We start from the raw sequence: 19,172 nt of genomic DNA, 5'->3' as shown, positions 1-19,172 counted from the left end.
TCCAAATCACATAAAAGACTGCCTGACACGTGTTTCACGGTCAAAAAAACGCTTCCTCGAGGCACACTGTATACAAACATCTGTTAAAAAACATACAATATAAACCGTTTGAGTCAGGTACATACCCATTCAAGAAATATGCGCATTTAGGAATCGGCCAAAAAAGCCAAACAATCTTATCTTACCAGCAGTAGACCATATGTAGCCACAATCTAGAAAAGTATACAGTAAATATAAATCATTAGATAAACTAAATGCCAGGAAAGGGGGGGGGGGGGTTGGATGGGTGCAACCAACACCTATTACTGGTAAAAAACCACCGTGATGAGTGAAATGGATATACCTTAAATATAACAAACATCCAGACCCCATATGTTGAGAGCACAAAGCGAACCCCCAGAGTACCACATTCGTCACCATAGAAAAGTACCAAAGTGTATATAATGCTGAAAAGTGCTGACAGATTAGTGCAAATTAGTTACTAGAAGTATGTACATCATACATATCCCCCAAAATTCAAGAGGCCTGCCACAACGCCAGCGCACAAGTGTCAGCAGTATAAGGGGTCCACCGGGACCAATATGAAGCATCAATTATCTGTACACTGTATGTCAACAGGTCCCATGAGACCAATAAAATCAATCCCTCTGTTACCATTATATCACCAGTGCATATAGTTCTATGAACCCTATGTATACTACACAATAGGGAGCCATGCCATAGTAGCATCCATTAAAATAACAATAGTTCCGAAATGCTGCGCTAACTAATCCCCTGCAGGGCAATACATTTTGCGGTGAGTTAGTTGGCAAAACCCTGCATATCCTGACATGCGAAAGCGAATGCAGATTTGCTTGAACAATGTCTCATGAATAAGCTAATTAGGCCTTATCTGCAAAGCCAGGTATATAAGGGTTCTGTGAGGAAACGCGGAAAGCCGCCGCGTGTGCCAAGAGCTAGGCGGCTGACTCCGCGTCCTACGCGGCGGTTTGCTCGCGTTTGGGTGTGTGGTGGAACGCAGAAAAGCCGCCGCATGTCCTGACAGCAAAGCGGCTGTTTGCATGCAGCAGCGTGTGCTTGGTGTGGCTGGGTCTGTTAGTGCACTTAGGCAGATGGAGAGCTATGCACGCGCGGGCCTGAATCCAGGACTTTTATACTAGCAAGGGAAGTGTCAGCTGATCAGGAAGGTCAGCTGATTCCTGCAGGACTCATGATTGGCTGAATGGTTCGGGCGGGGCGGCAGTGTCCAGCAACTATATATTCTGCTGCTTGGTCAGTTGCTGGTTGCCTGTCGTTGCGATCACAATGTGGGAGCACGCAGACCCTTAGTCAGATCCTTAAGTGTGCCGGGACCAGCTGGAGCTGTAATCCTACACTTAGCTAGATTCTGTTGATAGCTTAAAGTACTAGTTTGATTGTGATTATCTGTTATGACTTTCTGCCTGTCTGACTACTCTCCTTATATCTGATTCTGCACCTTGCCTTTCTGATACTCCGTTGCCAACCTCCGCTTGCCCCTGATTCTGCCTCTGTCTTCTGATCCCGTACTTTGTTTGTCTGTGAGTTGCCGACCTGGCCTTCCCGACCCTGAGGACTATCTCTATCACTAGGAGATAGTTCATGCCTTGTATGTGCTGGGCACCTGCTTCACAGGGCCATCTCTGTATGTGCTGGGCACCTGCTTCACAGGGCCAGCTCTGTATTCGCTGGGCACCTGCTTCACAGGGCCAGCTCTGTATTCGCTGGGCACCTGCTCCACAGGGCCAGCTCTGTATTCGCTGGGCACCTGCTTCACAGGGCCAGCTCTGTATTCGCTGGGCACCTGCTTCACAGGGCCAGCTCTGTATGTGCTGGGCACCTGCTTCACAGGGCCAGCTCTGTATTCGCTGGGCACCTGCGCCCCAGGGACTTCCCGACCCTGAGAACTATCTCTATCACTAGGAGATAGTTCATGCTTTGTATGTTCTGGGCACCTGCTCCACAGGGCCAGTTCTGTATGTACTGGGCACCTGCTTCACAGGGCCAGCTCTGTATTCGCTGGGCACCTGCTCCACAGGGCCAGCTCTGTATTCGCTGGGCACCTGCTCCACAGGGCCAGCTCTGTATTCGCTGGGCACCTGCTCCACAGGGCCAGCTCTGTATTCGCTGGGCACCTGCGCCCCAGGGCCTTCCTGACCCTGAGAACTATCTCTATCACTAGGAGATAGTTCATGCTTTGTATGTTCTGGGCACCTGCTCCACAGGGCCAGTTCTGTATGTACTGGGCACCTGCTTCACAGGGCCAGCTCTGTATTCGCTGGGCACCTGCTCCACAGGGCCAGCTCTGTATTCGCTGGGCACCTGCGCCCCAGGGCCTTCCTGACCCTGAGAACTATCTCTATCACTAGGAGAAAGTTCATGCCTTGTATGTTCTGGGCACCTGCTCCACAGGGCCAGCTCTGTATTTGCTGCCTCGGGGCCCATCCTGTATTCATTGGGAACTCGCTCCTCAGGTTCCCCATGCTTGTTACTATTCTTCTGTATTCTGATCTTGTACCCCGATATTTCTGATACCCTGTTGCCGAACCCTGCCTGTTTATTAGACTCCGCCTCTGCTTTCTGTATCTGTACTGTATCTGTCCGTGTGTTACGACCTGGCTTGCCCGACTTCGAGAACTGACCTTGCTGTTAGAGGCAGTTCCCAGATCTGTTAGTGACGCCCTCTCCTAGGTGTCACTCACGTTCTGTCCTTCCTACGCTCCGCCTGATTCCTCCTCCGGGAGAGTCCAGGCCTTCGGAAGGAATCTGTATTGCTGCAGTACGGCACTTGTTTCTGAGGCTTAGTCCTCACGGTATTACTGTTGCACCAAGCACTCACACTACTCAGGTGTTCAGAGGTTAGCGTTATATCGGTTTATCGGTGATACTGCAGATCATCCATAATCGGATATATATCTGTATTCCCAGTGATACTGCAGATCACCGAGAATCAGACCCTCTCTGCTACACCGATCGTGACAGATTCACTTGGTGTTTGATGCACACACCCTTTTTGCAAAATAGTTCTGAAATACCAACCAATATGGTGCAAAGGAAGAACCTTTCCATAGGAAAATTAGTGCATTACCTGTGTTTAAAAGAAAGTGAATACTCCACGCCAGTTCCATGCGCGGTGTGCGCATCCACGAACTGTAAGAGACGACATCCGTCCCTGTCCCGAGGTTATAAAACGCCGTAAAGGCTAATCCGAGTGAGTTCCAGCCAGTTAGGGGGTGGAGCTGTGCACGTCACAGCTCCAAAAGGACCTGCACGTGTAAATATGGCGTGCTGGAGCGCATCCACTCAGGCTCATAACAATGTTGTATAAAGACCATTCATAATTAGCTTACTACAGTACAGTAGAGTTTCGGTTATCCAGCACCGAGAGGTATTGTCTGATGCCAGAAAAGTGTGCTTTTAGGTTGCTTGAGACTCAATGTTAAAAATAGGCCTAACTAATATAGTACCATACCCCACTACATATACATACAGTACATACCATGAACTTGGTATTATATGTTAAAATACAGTTATTAAAAGAGCCATGAAAGAAATTGGCCTTCACCAATGTGAATTCTGCTGGCAATTTGTGTTGATTGATTGAGTCTGCTGGTTAGTTAAGTTTTGGATAACCAGGACTCCGCTGTATATTTTCTTGAATGCAACAATGCCTTTGGCCTGATCTTAGCAGCCAGTTGGTAAAATAGCTTACTCAACACCTTGATCCGCATACAGTAGGCAAATATGAACGCGTGTAAAAAGGATGTTGCATCACAAATCTACTTCCAGGTAAAATGCAATTATGTGCAGAACAAGTATTGTTTAACATTTCAGTGTAGTAAATTGCATATTCTGCATGAACGCAGATTAATTTTATTGCATTTTCATCTGCAGAAAATCATGCACTTATAGTTACTTAAAAACTTTTATCATTTCCTTTATAATGTAGCCAAAACACACTACATTCAAAGATTATCTGGTTAAAGAGATGTCCAATGTACTTGACACAGCTCAAAATGCTGAGTAACTCTTAACCACTTTGAATCCCTTGCTACGCTTATCTACTCCCCTCAATACTTCATCTGAAGCTCAGGGGAGTAGATAGGCGTACTTGTGGTAAACAGTGTGCTGTATGCCCAATAAGCCATCTAATTATGTATATAGGGTATCATTTTAACCGTGACAAGTGAGAGAATAGATTTTGTGTTGTTTGACAACTGAGGGCTAAGTCATGTGATTTTTTTTACCGGAAAACTGAATGAAAAGCAATAAAACTGTTATTTTCATGTACTCTATACCCCTAAATAAATACTTGTAAAAAAAAACCAAAAGTGACAGCATTGAAAAGAGAATACATAGTTACCCTAGGGACTTAGCTTTTAAAATATGTATGCCATGGTATTACTGTTAAAGTGTAGAGAAACTGAGAGCCCAATATAGTGTAGTATGTTAAGTATAAATGAAGTAAAGGTTATCGTGAGAAAATTATACTCACAAACGTGGGTTACCACAAAGGCAACCACTGTATAGGCAGGTGAGGAGCCTGTCCTCACTCAGGGATAAGAAGTCGCTCTCTGTAGATGCGAAAGGGGGTAGATCACCCCTCCACCAGGGGTGGACACGGTATAGCAGTAGGAGAACAGAGGCGCCAGCAGGATAAAAGCGGATAAAAACTTTAAAATTTGCTGGGAGGAAGCGGTGGACTTACCTCCATAAAGCAGACACGAAAGACTGTCTGAATAGTAGCAATCACATTTATTAACTAGTACCCCAAAACAGTGCAACGCGTTTCGCAGGCCCAGCCCGCTTCATCAGGCAATAAACATGGGGACAAGACAGAATTTCAGCAATAGCAGGTGTAGAGCCACACTGAGGCGCTACACCTGCTATTGCTGAAATTCTGTCTTGTCCCCATGTTTATTGCCTGATGAAGCGGGCTGGGCCTGCGAAACGCATTGCACTGTTTTGGGGTACTAGTTAATAAATGTGATTGCTACTATTCAGACAGTCTTTTGTGTCTGCTTTATGGAGGTAAGTCCACCGCTTCCTCCCAGCAAATTTTAAAGTTTTTATCCGCTTTTATCCTGCTGGCGCCTCTGTTCTCCTACTGCTATGGTATTACTGTTAATCATGAAGATAAGGGCTTTTAATTACTGATAGAGTACAATGAGAAAACATAAAACACAAACCAGAAACGAATATATTATCGCCATACATTGTATGAGGAACATTATTTAAATGTTGAGATAACAAGGACAAATTAGCAAATACAATGTGTGAGTTTTACCTATGGTAACATTGTTTATTTGAAAACTATAGTGGATGGAAATGGAGAAATAGTGTATTTTTTCTTTTTTTTCTCATTTTTCCCTTTAAAATGCACAGATAATAACATAATTACTAAAAGCAAATATCACCCTCATAATGTGTGGCAAAAAAAAACAAGATATAGATCATTTACATCTGATGAGTAGCAATAAAGTTATTGGTGAATGAATGGGAGGAGCGCTGAAATGTGAAAATTGCTCTGGTTTTTAAGCAAAAATAAACTTTTACTCATTGCATAATTGTGTTTCTTTCATATAGTTTATAAGGCATTCCTCAAGCCAAATACTTTTTTTGTTTTGTTTTAATACTCTAATTCCCTATGAACTAAACAAGCCTTGCCCACAGATCCTTTTGTGCCTTGGCACTGTAGCAAGGGCTTATGGGAGCTAAGTCTGGGCAGGAGGAGGAAGAGGTTACTAGCCAATGATTTCAGAGGCAGAGGGGAGGAGGAGAGAGGGCTGAATTTACACACAGGATAGCTGAAAGCATCTCCAGCCCTCAGCCTGTGACAAACAGAACATCGGGTGCCCTCATTGTATCACAGGAATAAATAATCATAAACTTTTGAAGCTGTTTGCAGCTAGATATGCTGTGTTAACTATCTAAACTTTAGATAAGATATATAGACAAGTTACTTGTTATAGTTAGTTTTTCATCTCGGATCCGCTTTAAAATAACTTTGGCAATGTAATAGCGATTTTTATTTTATTTATTTTATGAATGATTTCCTAGCTAGCACTTATTGTTCTGTTCTGCAGTGCATACTTACAGGGGTTGTCATGATAATGTGAGCATGCTGAATCTCAAGTAGGTCATCCATCTCAGTATCTCCTGTCAGCTCCTTACACTTTAATCCAATGGGTTCAAATTTTTCCGTCCAGTCCTCTAATCGTTGGCCACATAACGCTTTTATGGGTGCCACTGGAATAACAATAGGCAAAGACACAGAACATTTATATTGCACTTTTTTCCTTGTGGACCCAAAGTGCCAGAGATGCAGCCGCTAGGGCATTTCTAGAGGCAGTGGCAGTGTTAGGGAGTCTTACCCAAGGTGTCCTCACTGAATAGGTGCTGGCTTACTGAACTGGAAGATCCAAGATTGAAACCTTGGTCTCCTGTATCAGAGGCAGAGCCCTTAACCACTTGCCGACCGCCTACTGCATATTGGCGGCGGCAAAGTGGCAGCCCCAGGACCACGTAACGCAGAATGGCGTCAGGTCCTGGGGCACTGTTTGGCCGGGGATCGCGCGCTGGAATGCGCGTGTATCCGCCGGCAATAGGCTCCGCCCACCCGCCGGCCAATCGGAAGCACCGGCGGGTTGTTAACCCGACGATCGCCGCATAGGAAGCGTATAATACGCTATGTAATGTTTACAAAGTGTGTTATACAGGCTGCCTCCTGCCCTGGTGGTCCCAGTGTCCGAGGGACCACCAGGGCAGGCTGCAGCCACCCTAGTCTGCACCCAAACACACTGATCTGCCCCCCCTGCCCCCTGATCGCCCACAGCACCCCCCAGAACCCCTCTGCCCACCCCCCAGACCACTGTTTGCACCCAATCACCCCCCTAATCACCCATCAATCACCCCCTGTCACTATCTGTCAACGCTATATTTTTTTTAGTCCCTAAACTGCCCCCTGGGGACTCCTGATCACCCCCCACCCCTCAGATTCTCCCCAGACCCCCCCCCCCTGTGTACTATATGCATCTATCCCCCTGATTACCTGTCAATAACCCATCAATCACCCCCTGTCACTGCCACCCATCAATCAGCCCCTAACCTGCCCCTTGCGGGCAATCTAATCACCCACCCACACCATTAGATCGCCTGCAGACCCAACGTCAGATCACCTCCCAAGGGCACTGTTTACATCTGTTCTCTCCTCTAAACACCCACTAATTACCCATCAATCACCCCCTATCACTGTTACACATCAGATTAGACCCTAATCTGCCCCTTGCGGGCACCCAATCACCCGCCCACACGCTCAGATTTCCCTCAGACACCCCCTTATCAATTCGCCAGTGCATTATTTACATCTGTTCTTCCCTGTAATAACCCACTGATCACCTGTCAATCACCTATCAATCACCCCCTGTCACTGCCCCCCATCAATCACCCCCTGTCACTACCACCCATCTATCAGACCCTAACCTGCCCCTTGCGGGCAATCTGATTACCCACCCACACCATTAGATCGCCTGCAGACCCGACGTCAGATCACCTCCCAAGTGCACTGTTTACATCTGTTCTCTACCCTAAACACCCACTAATTACCCATCAATCACCCCCTGTCACTGCTACCCATCAGATTAGCACCCTATCTGCCCCTAGGGCACCCAATCACCCGCCCAGACCCTCAGAACGCCCTCAGACCCCAGCCCCGATCACCTCGCCAGTGCATTGCTAGCCTCTATTCCCCCCACTAATCACACCTTGAGATACCCATCAATCACCTCCTGTCACCCCCTAACACACCTACCCATCAAATCAGGCCCTAATTTGCCCCGTGTGGGCTCTTGATCACTCGGCCAAACCCTCAGATCCCCCTCAGACCCCCTTCCGATCACCTCCCCAGTGCATTGATTGCATCTATTTTCCCCTCTAACCACCCCCTGAGACACCCATCAATCACCTCCTGTCACCCCCCTAGCACTCCTATCCATCAGATCAGGCCCAATACAACCTGTCATGTAAGAGGCCACCCTGCTTATGACCGGTTCCACAAAATTCGTCCCCTCATAGACAACCTGCCATCAAAATTTGCAGATGCTTATACCCCTGAACAGTCATTTTGAGACATTTGGTTTCCAGACTACTCACGGTTTTGGGCCTGTAAAATGCCAGGGCAGTATAGGAACTCCACAAGTGACCCCTTTTTAGAAAAAAGACACCCCAAGGTATTCTGTTAAGTGTATGAAGCGTTCATAGAAGATTTTATTTTTTGTCAAAAGTTAGCGGAAATTGATTTTTATTGTTTTTTCACGAAGTTTCATTATTCACTAACTTGTGACAAAAAAATAAGATCTTCTATGAACTCACCATACTCCTAACGGAATACTTTGGGGTGTCTTCTTTCTAAAATGGGGTCACTTGTGGTGTTCCTATACTGCCCTGGCATTTTAGGGGCCCTAAACCGTGAGGAGTAGTCTAGCAAACAAATGCCTCAAAATGACCTGTGAATAGGACGTTGGGCCCCTTAGCGCACCTCGGCTGCAAAAAAATGTCACACATGTCGTATCGCCGTACTCAGGAGAAGTAGTATAATGTGTTTTGGGGTGTATTTTTACACATACCCATGCTGGGTTGGAGAAATCTCTCTGTAAATGGACAATTGTGTGTAAAAAAAAAAATCAAAAAATTGTCATTTACAGAGATATTTCTCCCACTCAGCATGGGTATGTGAAAAATACACCCCAAAACACATTATACTACTTCTCCTGAGTACAGCGGTACCACATGTGTGGCAATTTTTGCACCCTAACTGCGCTAAGGGGCCCAAAGTCCAATGAGTACCTTTAGGATTTCACAGGTCATTTTGCGACATTTGGTTTCAAGACTACTCCTCACGGTTTAGGGCCCCTAAAATGCCAGGGCAGTATAGGAACACCACAAATGACCCCATTTTAGAAAGAAGACACCCCAAAGTATTCCGTTAGGAGTATGGTGAGTTCATAGAAGATTTTATTTTTTGTCACAAGTTAGCGGAAAATGACACTTTGTGAAAAAAAAACTATTAAAATCAATTTCCGCTTACTTGTGACAAAAAATAAAATCTTCTATGAACCTACCATACACCTAACGGAATACCTTGGGGTGTCTTCTTTCTAAAATGGGGTCATTTGTGGGGTTCCTATACTGCCCTGGCATTTTAGGGGCAATAAACCGTGAGGAGTAGTCTTGAAACCAAATGTCGCAAAATGACCTGTGAAATCCTAAAGGTACTCATTGGACTTTGGGCCCCTTAGCGCAGTTAGGGTGCAAAAAAGTGCCACACATGTGGTATCGCCGTACTCAGGAGAAGTAGTATAATGTGTTTTGGGGTGTATTTTTAGACATACCCATGCTGAGTGGGAGAAATATGTCTGTAAATGGACAATTGTATGTAAAAAAAAAAATAAAAAATTGTCATTTACAGAGATATTTCTCCCACCCAGCATGGGTATGTGTAAAAATACACCCCAAAACACATTATACTACTTCTCCTGAGTACGGCAATACCACATGTGTGGCACTTTTTTGCAGCCTAACTGCGCTAAGGGGCCCTAAGTCCAATGAGCACCTTTAGGCTTTACAGGGGTGCTTACAATTTAGCACCCCCTAAAATGCCAGGACAGTAAACACACCCCAAAATTGACCCCATTTTGGAAAGTAGACACTTCAAGGTATACAGAGAGGAGCATAGTGAGTCCGTGGTAGATTTCATTTTTTTTGTCGCAAGTTAGAAGTAATGGAAACTTTTTTTTTCCTTTTTTTTTGTCACAAAGTGTCATTTTCCGCTAACTTGTGACAAAAAATAAAATCTTCTATGAACTCACTATGTTATCACAAGTTAGCGGAAAATGACACTTTGTGACAAAAAAAAATAAAACAAAGTTTCCATTTCTGCTAACTTGTGACAAAAAAATCTGCCATGGACTCACCATGCCCCTCTATGAATACTTTGGGATGTCTTCTTTCCAAAATGGGGTCATTTGGGGGGTATTTGTACTATCCTGGAATTTTAGCACCTCATGAATCATGACAGGTGCTCAGAAAAGTCGGAGATGCTTCAAAATGGAAAAATTCACTTTTTGCACCATAGTTTGTAAACGCTATAACTTTTACCCAAACCAATAAATATACACTGAATGTTTTTTTTTTAATCAAAGACATGTAGCAGAATAACTTTTGCGCTCAAATGTATAGGAAATTTTACTTTATTTGAAAAATGTCAGCACAGAAAGTTAAAAAAGTCATTTTTTTGACAAAATTCATGTCTTTTTTGATGAATATAATAAAAAGTAAAAATCGCAGCAGCAATCAAATAACACCAAAAGAAAGCTGTATTAGTGACAAGAAAAGGAGGTAAAATTCATTTAGATGGTAGGTTGTATGACCGAGCAATAAACCGTTAAAGCTGCAGTGGTCTGAATGGAAAAAAAGGCTCTGGTCCTTAAGGGGTTTTATGACTGCAGTCCTTAAGTGGTTAACCAGTACAGTATCCAGCCAAATATTTTTTTCTTCTCTGTGAAAAGTGCTTGGCTTCCAAGCGAACCTGTAATAGTTTACTCCAAATACTGCTTAATGAAGCAGGATTGTACCGGTGAAACGTGTTGCACTGTGGAGTATTTGAATAAAGTTACTTGTTGACAAAAAATCAACAGAATGGTGTCTACTTTGGGGAGGTAAGTCCACCACTACCTCCTCTTTTAAACTTTTTTTAATAGATTTTATATTTTTACTGGTGCCTCTGTTCCAATCTACTGTTCATAACCTTGAATGTGGCTTGACTAATGCGTCATTCACAAAGATACATCTGCCAGTTTTCAACCTTGCTGTAGCACCCCAGATCATCATGGACGTTTCCCATAATTTACAGTTGGTGCAAGAAAAAAGGTCCTTATCCCCAAGTCTTCTCCCAGGAGATAATTTTTCATCTTATCTAAAAAATAACTTTTCAGCACTTAGAAATTGAAAAAAAAGTACTATAAAGTAGTACGCCTGTGGCGTTATGATTCTTTCCGTATTTTAGGGTCTTTTTGCAATTGTTTTGCACCCTTTCAGACCCTAAAACCTGGAAAAAATCATGCTACCAGGTAGACAGTTTTTCAATCACTCACCTCCCTGGCTCCAGCGCTGCAGTTATGCCTCCATCCTCCAGGTGGCGCTGCAACTCTAAAGTGAAATTGCCGGCTGTCGTCATTACAGCAATCACACCAGCAGGAAGCAGAGCCCTGGAGGAGAGGAAGAATGGTGTCCGACGTCGGGATCCCCTGGGAGGTATGTAATAACGCACGCTGCACGCTACAATCTGCACACAGCCTCCGGCGGCTACCCCGAGCAGAGGTCGGGATTACCGCTCATAGCTGCGGTTAAGGTTAAGGACCAGTTTGTTGTCCTTACACCAATTGTAGATCCTCTTGATCTCTTCTTTGTATGCATCCTCTCTGTTTCTGCCGATGAGGCCAATTAGCATTGTGTCATCTGCAAATTTCATGACCTTGACGGAGTCCGTGGATGAGGTACAGTTGGTGTACAGAGAGAACAGTAGTGGGGACAGCAAACACCCTTGTGGAGCGTCTATGTTGATGATTCTCTCACTGGAGATGCAGTTACCGAGCTTAACCCATTGCGATCTGTGGAGAGGAAGTCCTTGACCCACCTGCAAAAAGTAGAAGAGTCCACTCCGAGTTGCACAAGATTGTTGAGCAAGATGTCCGGGCAGATGGTGGTAAAGGCAGAGCTACAGTCCTAGAACAGAACCCTGGTGGTCTGTCGAGGTGTTCCGTGATGTATGCCAGGCTGACATTGATGCAGGGCCACCATCAGAAATATTAAGGCCCCACACCGGGCAAACCTACTGGGCCCCCTCACTCCCCTCTGCCCCCCACATGGCAAATGACAATTTTTGAAAGCCTGAACACACTAACGTCTGTGTGTCTGCTTTTCATGCTCTCCCATGGAGGAAGCGTTCTGTGCATGCTCAGCTCATTAAGACTATAACTGTGCCCTTACAGAAGGCTCCCAGCTATTTGGTGTGCGATGGAGGAGGCGCGCATCCCAGAACAAGGCATGCGTAGTGCCTGCAACCTAGCTGGATTGTGCAAACTTCACAGGAGCTCAACAGATCAGACCAGAAGGTTTTTAAAGGGAACAAACGGACTACAGGGGGCTGGAAGGAGCCCCAGGTATGTAAAATTCAATTTCTCCCATTCGTCTCAGGTTTACTTTATTCACTAACTGACTAATGTAACTCCTGGCTTAGCCTCTCGACACTTCTCACCACAGTAATGAGTGTGGCACTGTTCGCCGGGCCCCAGATCTACTCGGGCCCAATACAGCAGTCCCCCTGTGATGCCCTGAAGGCGGCTGTTTGATGGCATCATCCACTGACCGGTTTGCCCTCCAAGCGAATTTATGTGGCTCGAGAAAGACATGGGTGGTGTGCTTCAGGTGGGCCAGCACCAGTCGCTCAAAGATTTTCATGATGGCGGGGGTTAGGGCTATGGTTCTAAAGTTATTGAGATCTGTGTTTCACTACTTTTTGGGGACTGGGATGATTGTAGACCTTTTGAAGCAAGAAGGAATCTTTCCTTCTGATAGGGACTTATTGAATAAAGAGGTGAGGACAGGAGTCAGCTGGTCCACACAGGTTGCCTCTGTCGTGGATCCCGGGACTTCAAGCTGCTTTGGTTGGAGCTCAAATTTGCTGTACAACTCACTTAGCTCCTCGGCCAGTTGGATGCTGGGGGGCGCCTGTTGATGGGGTGGTTTGAAGTTTGTGGCAGCTCTGAGGCCCTTCCATACTTCCTGTGAGTTTTTGGACTGGAGGCTGAGGCCCACCCTCTCAGAGTAGGCCCTCTTTGTGACTTTCAGTTTGCAATTCAGGGTTTCCTGGCTTCTCTGAACTCTTCTGGGGTGCCAGACTTGTGCGCCACTTCCTTGATTTTCCGGAGTCGTCTTAAATTGCTGTTGAACCAAGACTTAGTATTAAAGAACAAGTATCTGCTCTTCTGTAAACCTTTTAAAGTTTTTTAGAGGTTTCTCATCATAGTCTGTGAGAAACAAATGCCTTGTTTACCAGCTGTATGTAACAATTTGTGTTGATGTCGATGCTAGAGCCATACCATGTAGCTACATAGCAAGGAAATGAGCAGCGCTACTTAAAACAGACTTGTGCCTACCTGCAAAAGAGTGCAAGCCCCACTTGTGGGGTCGAATACACACCGAGCATACACATGACCTGAGCAGCTGACCAAAAACGAATTACATTAGTACATAGCAAGGAAATGAGCAGCGCTACTTAAAAACAGACTTGTGCCTACCTGCAAAAGAGTGCAAGCCCCACTATGGTGTGTATTCGACCCCACAAGTGGGGCTTGCACTCTTTTGCAGGTAGGCACAAGTCTGTTTTTAAATAGCGCTGCGAAATAGCGAATAGTAATTCGTTTTTGGTCAGCTGCTCCCACTTAGCAGCCATGCTTTTGGTGTATATGCAGAGCTTCTGTTTGGGTTCAAGGTGCGTTTGTAGTTCCTAGGGGGGCTCAGCGCATCTCTGATGGAGGCCATTCGGAGGCGGCCTGGTGTTGCGCTGATCCACCTTTTGCGCAATTTTAAATTTTCGATTTTATTTGATTAGCCGCACCCAGGCTATGCATATACATAGGTTAGGATTTAGTTAGTGTTAGGCCCCTCCCATGGAGGATTGACTTATTCGCAGTGGGAGGGACGAGTACTTAATAGGTTGCATGCAAGCTGTTAATGGAAACCAACATCCTCCTCTAGTGGTAGACAGGTCATGTGTATGCTCGGTGTGTATTCGACCCCACAAGTGGGGCTTGCACTCTTTTGCAGGTAGGCACAAGTCTGTTCTTAAGTAGCGCTGCTCATTTCCTTGCTATGTACTAATGTAATTCGTTTTTGGTCAGCTGCTCCCACTTAACAGCCATGCTTTTGGTGTATATGCAGAGCTTCTGTTCGGGTTCAAGGTGCGTTTGTAGTTCCTGGGGGGGCTCAGCGCATCTCTGATGGAGGCCATTCGGAGGCGGCCTGGTGTTGCGCTGATCCACCTTTTGCGCAATTTTCAATACCATGTAGCTAGGCTACACTTCTCTGTCACTATTCACAGAGGAATGATTTACTGTTTGTTTCTGCCACACCTACCTTTTCACAGATCATATGAGAACAGCTGGGAGATTTTTAGATGCAGAGAAGGATTATCCTTACTTGGACTGAAAGATGAAACATTTCCTGTCAATATTATGGGATAATTGCATGGTCTGTACCAGGCATAATGCTGATCCTGTTGTTCATATACTTTCTGAGTTACTCATCTGATACAAATGTGTACAGGAATAGCATCTAGAATATGTATAGGCCAAGGATACTCCAGGATACTCAAAGCAAGTGATCTGCATATTTGTTCCTTGTATGTGGTTTAGAAAAGCCAACAAATCATGTCAGGTAGTAATCTGCCATATTTAAAATTATATCAGCAATGGAAGTCTTTTAATGCCTTTGATGCAGGACTCCTGGGTTTAAATCTCAGCTCTTTATGTTCAGTAAGCCAGCACATATCCAGTAAGTGTAACGATCGGTGTAACACAGAGAGGATCTGATTACCCGTGATCTGCAGTATCACCGAGAATGCAGATATATACCCGATTATTGATGATCTGCAGTATCACCGATAATCAGATATATCTCTAACCTCTGGACACCTGAGTGATGAGAGTGTTTTGGTGCAACAGTAATACTTTGAGGACCGCACCTGAATATCAGGTGCTAGAGCAATAAGGAGTACTGCTCCGCAGCAAGTTCCTTCCGTTGGTCTGAACTCTCCGCAGGGAGGAGTCAGGCCGACAGTGGGAAGGACAGAACGAGAGTGACACCAATGAGGGAGTGTCACTGACAGATCAGTGAACTATCTCTCGACAGGAGAGATAGTTCTCGAGGTCGGGCAGGCCAGGTCGTTAACACACGGACAGATAAAGTACAGAGACAGGAGACAGATGCAGAATCCTAAGACTAGCCGAGTTTGGCAACAGAGCATCAGAATGACAAAGGTACAAAATCAGAGATCAGAAGAATGGTCAGGAAAGCAGAAGGTCATAACAAATAATCAACGGTTCCTAGACTAAGGTGTGAGTTCCTTGGTCATCAACACCTTGGAAACTGGTCTAGATAATAACACAGATGATAACAGAATTCCTAGACTAAAGTGTGAGTTCCTTGGTCATCAACACCTTGGAAACTGGTCTAATGTAACACAGATACTGACAAGGTCTGAGTGCTACCACGTAGTAATCGCAACGCCAGACACCAGAGGAATGACCAGCACCCAGTATATATACACCAGCGCTCTCCTGCGCCTCCCCTAAGTGCTGGACCAATGAAAACTGAAAGAATTGTCAGCTGACCGGCCTGGTCAGCTGACACCCCTCTGGCTGTCATAAATGCTCTGCCTCTCCGCGCACGCACGCGTCCTTCTGAACCTGTGTGGACTATCAGTCCCAGCCACACCAGACATGTGTTGTAATGCCTCTGCTGTTTTGGATGCGGAATCCGCCGCACCGCTGTCCGAGCATGCAGCGTTTTCTCCGCGTTCAGCAGTACTGACAGAAGTAGGCCTATGCGTGCAAACCGCCGCGTCGGACATGGAATCCGCCGCCCTGTTCTCTGGGCATGCGGCGGTTTCTCTGCGCTCCGACAAGCCAGTGAATGCAGGTCTCTGCGCGCAAACTGGCATGTTGAACGCGGAATCAGCTGCCTTACTCTGAGTACTTGCGGCGGCTTTTCCGCGTTTTCTCACAGTAAGGAGTCATAGGGGAAGAATGCCTAACACTGCAGAGGGGCCTACGGAGCGTGCCCTTAGTGGCTGTAGCTCTCAAGTGCTTTGAGTCCGATAGGAGAAAAGTACTATACAAGTGTTAGATTATTATTATTATGTATTTAAATAATTAATTTAATTAACAGTGCAAAACAGTGCTTGCAGTAATGAAGAAAGTCAGATTTCAATCTATGTAATCTTTTATGGTCTACAGGTGATATTTGTTTCATCTGTGCTGTACTTACTGTATACAATTTTGACATTTGTCCAAGGAGCTGGCACTTCCATCAATAACCGTACAATTGCGATTTCAAAAATCACTGTCTTTCCGGATCCAGTTGGAGCACACATCACAACATTTTTATTTGAATACAGAAGCTAGGTAGATATTTATAATAAAACATGAAAGTAGCATTAAAGATTGATGGGAAACATAACATTTTAGCCACCGTATCTTTTTCACAACCACGCTTTAGTATTGGTTACAAATCTACCTTGCTATGAGATGTATAACTATAGGAGAGAGATAGTCAATGAAACGTCAATAATTATGGCTTGCATGCAAATTTCATGAAATAAAATCCCACACTGATGTCACAAAAGGGCATTGCTGGCCATCACATTGCACACCACATTTTTAGCTCTTAAATTGTAGGAGCAGCCTACCCACTGCTCACTGTCACGCCTGGTAATAGATAGGGAACTGTGCACAGGTGTACACAGATTTCCTATTAATTTCAACGAAGCCATGCCTGGTCCTTGATATGGAGTGTAGTATCCAGCTGCTTTTGTTTATTGCTGTTGCTTTCCCTCTCCCTCTTTGGAGGACCTACACGGCATATGTATGGCTATGTACAGGAGGGGTGGATCTATCAACTGAGGGTCTGCACATACCTGGAGCCATTACACTTACCACTGATCATGGAGGCAGAACCCAAGTGTCTTCAGTCTCGTATATTAATAATTCTGACACATTTTCTTGTTTACTACCTCTGTAGTGTGCGCCTGATTTTTTTCTTACCGGGACGGTTTATAGTTTTGCTGAAGTTGATTAAACCATATAAATAAAAAAAAATAATAATAAAGGTGGTCATTAAAGATACAACCCTGCGGTCGATCTACAGCTTTCAATCGCTGTGGAAATTGATTGAAAACGATCGGTCATGCCTACTAATGGCCAAATTCCTGCTAACAAATTACATGGATTAATGAACTCTATCCATTTTCTTTTCAAACCCATCCCATCGATCGGATCAGATTGTTTAGCAGGAATTCAGCTATTAGTGGGAATGACCGAATATTTCCAAAAACTCAGAAACTATCAAGCGGCTGCAGGATTGTATGGTTAATGGCCAACCTTAACACACCTTCACCAATATACCTTATAAACTCGCGTATAAGCATAATTTTTCAGCACAAAAAATGTGCTGAAAAGTTACCCCCTCGGCTTCGAGTCAATGAAGCAGGGCAGATGGTGGAGGAGTTTTTGTTGCTGGCAGAGGAGTATAAGGATCGTGCATTAGTGATCCTGCTCTTGTCAGCTGGCTCCCTGCTGTGTCTGTGCCACCCATCCCCTGCAACATGGTGTGCAGAGTGCGCTGCTCAAGACTGGCTTGTGGAGTGAAATGTGCAAGCAATGTATTAGCGGAGAAATGATTGGGTGTTCTTCCTGTGTGGTAATCACTGTATCTTATATCTATAACATCATCTTGTGCCATCTTGAGACACAGCTGTATCATCCCTGGGGCACATCTGGCTATGGGGAGAAGGAATGACTTGTACTAGGGGCACATCTGGCTACTGTGGAGGGGGCTGTACTGGGGAGGGAGATTATATAAGAGTCAATCACTTTTTCCTGGTTTCTGATGGAAAAGAGGGTACTTTGGCTTATACGCGGGTCACCTTATATGCGAGTATATACGGTAAGCAGACTGCAGCAGCCACATGATGCGTTCACATTGCATCTACAAGTGTTCAGAGGTATTAAACCCCATTCACCTCCCTGGCTTGTCTTTTAGCACTAACTTCCCTGCTGAATACTGTACACTGCCTGCATGCAGATTATCAGAGATCCAGGGCGGTCTCGAAATTTTGGATTTACCATGTTCTGTCTGGATGTAATAAAATGTATGTCTGAAGATTTATGATGGTGCTGGCTTTGATTGATTGACTTAGTTCAGCGAGATGATGAGAGCTGCCCCACCATTAGCCTTGTGCACCTCGAGCATTTGTTTTTGAATATCTGTATGTAGTGTGGACATACGCTCACTGCCGTTAGCCAATATAAAGGCTTAAAGTGAACCTGAGGTGAAGAGTAACTGATGAGATAAACAATTATATTTATCTTCCTACTCCTAAAAAAATACTTTTTTAAGTATCCCAGGGGTTTTCTTTTATTTAAACATTTACAAAATAGGCTGAATGTTTTACTGTATCTAATCAGTGCCAGCCTATTAAGTGTCCTGGAGTTAAAATACATAAACTATTTACATTTTTCTATCCTCAGAAGTTGTTTTCTTCCAGGAAAACTTTTATGGCTGTAATTTGCTTATCAGTGATGTTTACTATATTCCTGACAAGACAGAAGCTGTCACTTCCATGCCTAGAAATTAACTCTTTCAGACAGCAAAAATAAAACACGTAAAACAGCCTGGTTATCAATATGTTTGTACTGTACATACACATGTTTATCTCATCATTTCACATATCGCCTCAGGGTACACGATTCACCGTATAAATGCACAAACATTAATCAGCATGAGCTATCAAGAAGGACAAGTCTGTTGTGGTCAGTTGTGAACAGAATATTATTACTGCAAACCTAGAGGGGGATAAGATAAAAGTTATATATAATCAATTGGATACTGGAATTTTTAAAAGGTGTAAAGATACTGTGAATAGTAAAATACATACATCATCCAAGGCCTTTGATTGTATATAATTAAAAAATGGAAATTCTTTGAAGATGCTTCTGAATGGTTTAGCTGTCACATTAAGGAAAATAAAGACTACTGAAAAATGCATTTGTGTGCACAGTCATAAACAGTAAAATGCACCTTGAGCATACAGAAGATAAAGAATTAATGGAGCGGAGGATCTTCTTTGCTCCATGAGACACTTTTCCCACTCTAAATGTGTGTGTTTCTGTAAGTGTATATGTGTGTGTGTGTCTGAAGTGCCTTGGTGTCTTATGAACAAAAATACATATTCGGGCCTGTGTCAGGTCTCTTCCACCACACTGTCTCTCCTTCCTGTGCAAACTAACAGTGATCCCACAAACCCCCTGCAGAGTACA

The 19,172-nt window shown here is 44.5% G+C and overlaps 1 protein-coding gene across 10 annotated transcripts in view; it reads right to left on the bottom strand.

The window, feature by feature from the left end:
• The window catches only part of HFM1 (helicase for meiosis 1), a 266,554-nt gene that overhangs the window by 180,759 nt on the left and 66,623 nt on the right, over positions 1-19,172 (bottom strand). For all 10 annotated transcript variants that reach the window (XM_068239814.1, XM_068239813.1, XM_068239819.1 and 7 more), the window contains 3 exons: positions 18,791-18,861; positions 16,123-16,255; positions 6,116-6,267 (listed from right to left, as the gene is read on the bottom strand). In XM_068239814.1, coding sequence (XP_068095915.1) covers positions 6,116-6,267; positions 16,123-16,255; positions 18,791-18,861 — 356 coding nt within the window. The remainder of the gene's footprint in view (positions 1-6,115; positions 6,268-16,122; positions 16,256-18,790; positions 18,862-19,172) is intronic.

This window comes from Hyperolius riggenbachi, chromosome 6, assembly GCF_040937935.1.
Source record: "Hyperolius riggenbachi isolate aHypRig1 chromosome 6, aHypRig1.pri, whole genome shotgun sequence".
Taxonomy (NCBI): domain Eukaryota; kingdom Metazoa; phylum Chordata; class Amphibia; order Anura; family Hyperoliidae; genus Hyperolius; species Hyperolius riggenbachi.
The sequence above is the reverse complement of the archived record's forward strand: the minus strand, read 5'-3'. Positions and strand labels throughout refer to the sequence as shown.